We start from the raw sequence: 6,057 nt of genomic DNA, 5'->3' as shown, positions 1-6,057 counted from the left end.
CAACATTTTTTTTGACAAGGTGGTTCAAGGGTGAAGCTTTTGTGGAAAAATCCCTAACAAACCTCCTATAGAAGCTAGCAAGGCCATGAAAGGACCTAACCTCACTCACATTCCTAGGTGTTGGCCATTCCCTAATGGCTTTCACCTTTTCCTCATCTACCTGCACTCCTTCCTTTCCCACAACAAAACCAAGAAACACAACTTCCTCAACACAAAAAGTGCATTTAGGCAACTTGGCATATAAAGTATGCATTCTCAACACTTCAAGCACATTCCTAAGATGACTAGCATGCTCTTCAACACTACGACTATAAATCAAGATATCATCAAAATATACCACCACAAATTTCCCAATAAAAGGACGAAGTACATGATTCATCAAACGCATGAATGTAGAAGGGGCATTAGTTAAACCAAAAGGCATCACAAGCCATTCATATAAGCCAAATTTGGTTTTGAAAGCGGTTTTCCATTCATCTCCCTCTTTCATGCGAATTTGGTGATATCCACTAGCCAAATCAATTTTAGAGAAACATATAGAGCCACAAAGATCCTCTAACATGTCGTCTAACCTAGGTATAGGGTGTCTATATTTGATGGTGATTTTGTTAATTGCCCTACAATCTACACACATCCTCCAACTTCCGTCCTTCTTAGGTACAAGAATGATGGGTACGGCACAAGGAGATAGAGATTCACAAATTAGACCTTTGGCAAGGAGTTCCTCGACTTGCCTTTGTAGCTCTTGTGTCTCCTTGGGGTTCGCCTTGTATGCGGCCCGATTTGGGAGTGATGATCCCGGCAAAAGGTCAATTTGATGCTCGATCCCCCTCATGGGAGGGAGTTCACTCGGGAGTTCTTCCGGGAATACATCTTCAAATTCCTGCAACACACTTTGGACAATCAAAGGATACGGGTCAAGGTTAGTAGCTAAGCACAAATCCTTACGGACCACGAGGAGAACGGAGAGGTGATTGTTTAGTGCCCACCCAAGGTCGGTTTTACTAGCTATCAAACATTCCTTTCCCCCTCTTGTTTGTGGGTGCTCTCCTTTGGGCGCTTTTATTTTTCTCTCACCACCCCCACTCTCACTTGGCTTTTTTAGCTCACATTCTTCTACTAGACTTTTTTCCCTATCTCTCTCTCTTTCCTTTTGTAGATGTTGGCTAGCCTCAAACACGGCACTAGGTAGCAATGGCTTTAAACGAACCTTCAACCCGTTGAGCATGTAGAAATACTCATTCGTGAAGCCATTTTTGTAGGCCCTTCTATCAAACTCTCATGGCCTCCCTAGCAAAACATGACATGCCGTCATAGGAATGATATCACATAGGATTTCTTCCTCAACTTCTCCAATCTTCAATGGAACTTTACATTGAGCCTTCACCCTCAACTCTCCGAAGTCCCCTAACCATTGCAATTTGTAGGGGTTTGGGTGTTTAAGTACCTTCAATCCCAACTTGGCCACCAACCGGTCACACACCACATTTGTACAACTCCCTCCATCTATGATGACCAAGCACGTCTTGGACTTCACCTTACACTTCATATGAAAGATGTTGCACCTTTGCTCCTTATGCTCCTCAAGGTTGGGTTGTACATTGAGCATTCGGAGTACAACCATAGCCCTTAAGGGTGTATCTTCTTCTTCACCACTAGAAAAAGCTATGTCGGTGTCCGGGCTCACTTCTTTAGTGCCCACACCCTCCCCATCTTCTTCATCTTCCTCACTATACACGCTACCATCTTGCCCGATAACCATTACCCGTTGGTTTGGGCACTCGCGTGCATAATGGCCATACCCCTTGCACTTGAAACATTGAACCTTCTTGTCTTCCATAGGGGCTATAGCTTTAATAGGTTGAGTACCCGGTAAAGCCTTCGCGATCGGCCTCCCTTGCGTGTTTGGATTGGCCATGTTTTCCACCTTCTTGCCGGGAGCACTCCACTTGCTAGTCCCCGTCCCTCCGGTTTGGCTAGACGCCCATTTAGCCCGGCTAGAAACCAACTCCTTACTTTGCCTCTCAAAAGTGTCGGCAAACCCAATCACCTCATCCAAGGAAATTCCCCTCAATGCCTCCACTTGCACCTTGTGCTTCAAGTTGATGTTAAGGCCATGGATAAATCGATCTTGAGTCGCCTCTTCTCGCTCCTCCACCCATACCTTGCTCATCAATGATAGGAGTTCATAGTAGTACTCCATTACGCTCTTCGTCCCTTGCTTCAAATCTTGAAACTCCCCTCGAAGTCGGAGGAAATAGGACTTTGGTACAAAGGTAGTCCTCATGAGCTCACACAACTCCGCCCACGAACCCACTTCCCCTCCCCTAACCATCCTTCTCCTCCTTATCGTATCATTCCACCATGTATCCGCATTGCCACGAACTCGGCTATTGCCACCTTCACCTTATCACCTTCTGAAAAGTTATGGAGTGAGAAAATTTTGCTCATTTGTGACTCCCATTCCAAGTAGGCCTCGGGATCAAACTTGCCGTGGAACTCGGGAAATGTGTGCTTGATAGACTTGGTGGGATCATCATACCGCGGCTCCATCTCCTCCTCATAGTTTCTATATCTTCCATGCCTACCATTCCACCCATGGTGCCCCATGTTTCCATTCCCTCTTCCGCCCATCATGTTCCCGAACCTACCATTCCTATTCCCATTCCGTCCTCCTCCTTGTCCCCCACGCCCCCCATGATCGTACCAACCATATGGCTCTTCCTCTCCATTACTCCCCTCGGAGGCATCATGATGTGTGTGATTGCTCCTAGGGGTGTTTGACCTTGATAGTCGCACGGCCTTCAAAGCGTTGAGCTCGTCGTGGAGAAAAGTTTGGTTTTCATGGATGGATGCTTGGTTCACCTTGAGTTCCTTCAAATCCCCGAACATAGCATCTTGAGTGACATGCATTGTGGTTTGGCCTTCTTTTAGATCCCTCAAATCCGTCATAATTTTTTCCATCAAGTTTTTCAACTCATCCCCCGCCACACTAAGACTCGTGCTCGCACCCGGTTGCGGATCCCCCATCGTGGTGGATCTAGTACGAGGTGGCATTCACAATGGTACCTACAATAAGAAATAAAAATAAACTAGGATCTAGTCCTAAGGGTTAGTAAAATCCACACTCACACACACAAGAAGGGGAGATTTTAGTAAGAACTCACTTCCCAATTGGTAATCCCACCCCAAATTCACTCACCAATGTCACTCGGAAAAAGGCTTAGAATATAGTGAGGGCTATGTTCACTCACTCTCAATATCCAACTTCCAAAATGCAAGTGCTAAGACAAATCAATCAAGGTATACACATAGGCAATATAACCAAGCAAGTAAAGCCAATAAAGCATGTGAAAGTAAGGTTCAATGCCTAAGGAAGCTAACAAACAAACTTAGTTGAGCTGAAAATTTATGTAACTCTTGGCTGATCTTTAGGAATTTTTTTTTGATATGACTACCCAACCCCAAAATTGATGAAACTTAGTAGATAACAAGATTAAAGGGTTTAGAATGAGGGAAAAATATCCCCAATATAGCAGGTTATCAAGAGGACCCTCGATTTTACGTTTTCCCCAAATCTGTCAAACTAGGGCACAAAACAGGGTAGCAACTTCACACATTAATTTGACCTATCAAACGATGGAATTTTTGGCTGAGATTTTTCAGGAAAATAGTTCATATCTCAAGGTTCATGCACACCAAAAATCAGCTCAATCCTACAATAATTGACCAATAAACAAGCAAAGGCTAAAACAAAAGAAATAAGGAAAAACAAGGAAAATGAAATTTCATAGAGGTTTAAAATCAAACACTTGGTAGGCACCTAGGCTCTGATACCAAATGATAAGGTTCCTTGTGAGGGAAACCTTCCATGTGCCCAAGAAATACCCAAAGCGGTGTTTGATTTCAATTTTTTTGTGTTTTCAAAGATAAAGTAAAGATAAGTTGAGCTAGCCACAAAAACTAAACTCAAAATGGTTTTGGATGGAGAGAAAGAAGGTGAGAAGAAAGTGTAAAGAAGGAGGAATCCTCTTTGAGGACCTATGACCTCCCACAAAAAGATGTGGGCAACCCTAGGCTACTTTCACCCAAAGCAAATACTCCATTGGCTCCACATTAATGACTACACAACCATAAATGCATACCTATACTTGATTTAGCCAAATGAACATAAAACAAGCAACCTACAATGTAGGAATTTGGATAGAAATCTCACATGGGAGATGCTCTCAAAGGAGTCTTCATAATAACATTCATCAAAGTCTGCCCTTAAAGTCTTACAAAAAGGATATTTATAGTTAGGGTTGGAAACCCAAGAAAAGGGCTAAAAAAAACAAGGAAAAACGGATGTAAAAGTTGAATCGCCCGGCCGGGCGTTTTGGGAAAGTGAAATCGCCCGGTCGGGCGAACTTTCTGGATTCGGCGCTGCTTCTTCAAACGCCCGGTCGGGCGTTCTGGGATGGTGAAATCGCCCGGTCGGGCGAACTTTCTGGACGGTGGACGATGCTCAGCGCACAAACGCCCGGTCGGGCGTTTTGGAGGTGTGGATTCGCCCGACCGGGCATTCCATCTGCCTCCTCCATTCCCCTCCTAATGAAGTTTGAAACGCCTTCCCGAAGCCTTTGTCTCATTGATCTCGTGACGGGTCTTCTGGGCAGCTTAAGGGGAGTCGTGGTCGGGTCAGCCCGGGCCTTGGACTTCCCGTTTGTATCAGAATAATTTCGAATTCTTCCTTCTTTTTAATAGACGTGATTTGGCTGAAATTCTATTTGTTTTTGGTATTTTATTTGCAGATTACGGAAGAGGAATATCTTTTCACAGAGGAGGAAAATCTGCGCAGCATCTTTAATTAAAATTGGAACCAAGGATATTTTATTTTAATTAGTTTAGTTTAATTCACCGCCCATTGTATTTTATTTTAAAACGCGCAGTCCGCAATTTATTTATCACGGACTGGACTTTTATGTTAATTATTTAATTTATCGGATCCAACACGGAATTGAGTCCAATAAATATATTCCTCACGGAAAGGAATTATCTATACGCATAATCATTTATTTCATAAATATCTCGTCCAACAACAATTAATTCACCATCAATTAAGTCACGGACTTTGAAAAAAATAATAGCATTAATTACAAGTACTTTAGGGTTCTCAAATTAGGTTTAGAAAAACGGGGCGTTACATCCTACCAACCTTAGCAGAAATTTCGTCCCGAAATTTGTTACCCTCAAGTAAAGAGTTCTGGATACAATTCCATCATTTTATGCTCATTCTCCCACGTGGCTTCTTCATGCCCATGATTTTCCTATAGTACTTTCACACAAGCAACATTTTTATTTCTTACAATTTGGATCTTTCGGTCCAAAATAGATTGGGGTCTCTCTTCGTAACTCAAGTCTGGATTCAACACGACTTCCTCAAAACGGATCACATGTTTAGGGTCGAACACGTATTTTCGTAACTGTGACACGTGAAAAACGTTGTGAACACTTCCAAGGTTTGGTGGTAGCGCCAAACGGTATGCAACGGGGCCCACTCCTTCAAGGATTTCATAAGGCCCAATAAATCGCGGCTTCAGTTTGCCCTTGACGCCGAATCGTGTTATCCCTTTTGATGGGGATACTTTCAGGAAAACTTTGTCGCCAGCTTGGAATTGTAAATCAGTGCGTCGGTCATCCGCGTATGATTTTTGTCTATCTTGAGCTTCTTTTATCTTTTCCCGAATTTGCCGCACGATTCCCACCATCTCTTCAACTGCATCAGGTCCAAGTATTCTTCTTTCGCCAACTTCGTCCCAGTAGAGCGGTGATCTACACTTTCTTCCGTATAATGCCTCATACGGCGCCATGTTTATCGTTGCCTGGAAGCTATTGTTGTAGGCGAACTCGATCAATGGTAATGCTGCCTCCCAACTTCCTCCTCGGTCGAGTACCACGGCTCTCAGCATATCTTCGAGGGTTTGGATCGTTCTTTCGGACTGTCCATCGGTTTGAGGGTGAAATGCTGTGCTGAAGTTCAATTTGGTTCCAAGCTCTTTCTGTAGACTCATCTAA

The 6,057-nt window shown here is 43.6% G+C and overlaps 1 protein-coding gene across 1 annotated transcript; it reads right to left on the bottom strand.

Annotated features, from left to right (window-relative positions):
* Window positions 1-1,279: 1,279 nt before the first annotated feature.
* LOC121774397 lies at window positions 1,280-2,341 on the bottom strand. The gene has a single exon (XM_042171282.1). It carries the CDS (start codon window positions 2,333-2,335, stop codon window positions 1,280-1,282), a length of 1,056 nt encoding a protein of 351 aa, XP_042027216.1. The 5' UTR covers window positions 2,336-2,341.
* Window positions 2,342-6,057: the final 3,716 nt, after the last annotated feature.

Source organism: Salvia splendens, chromosome 17 (genome assembly GCF_004379255.2).
Source record: "Salvia splendens isolate huo1 chromosome 17, SspV2, whole genome shotgun sequence".
In the NCBI taxonomy this organism is placed as follows: domain Eukaryota; kingdom Viridiplantae; phylum Streptophyta; class Magnoliopsida; order Lamiales; family Lamiaceae; genus Salvia; species Salvia splendens.
The sequence above is the reverse complement of the archived record's forward strand: the minus strand, read 5'-3'. Positions and strand labels throughout refer to the sequence as shown.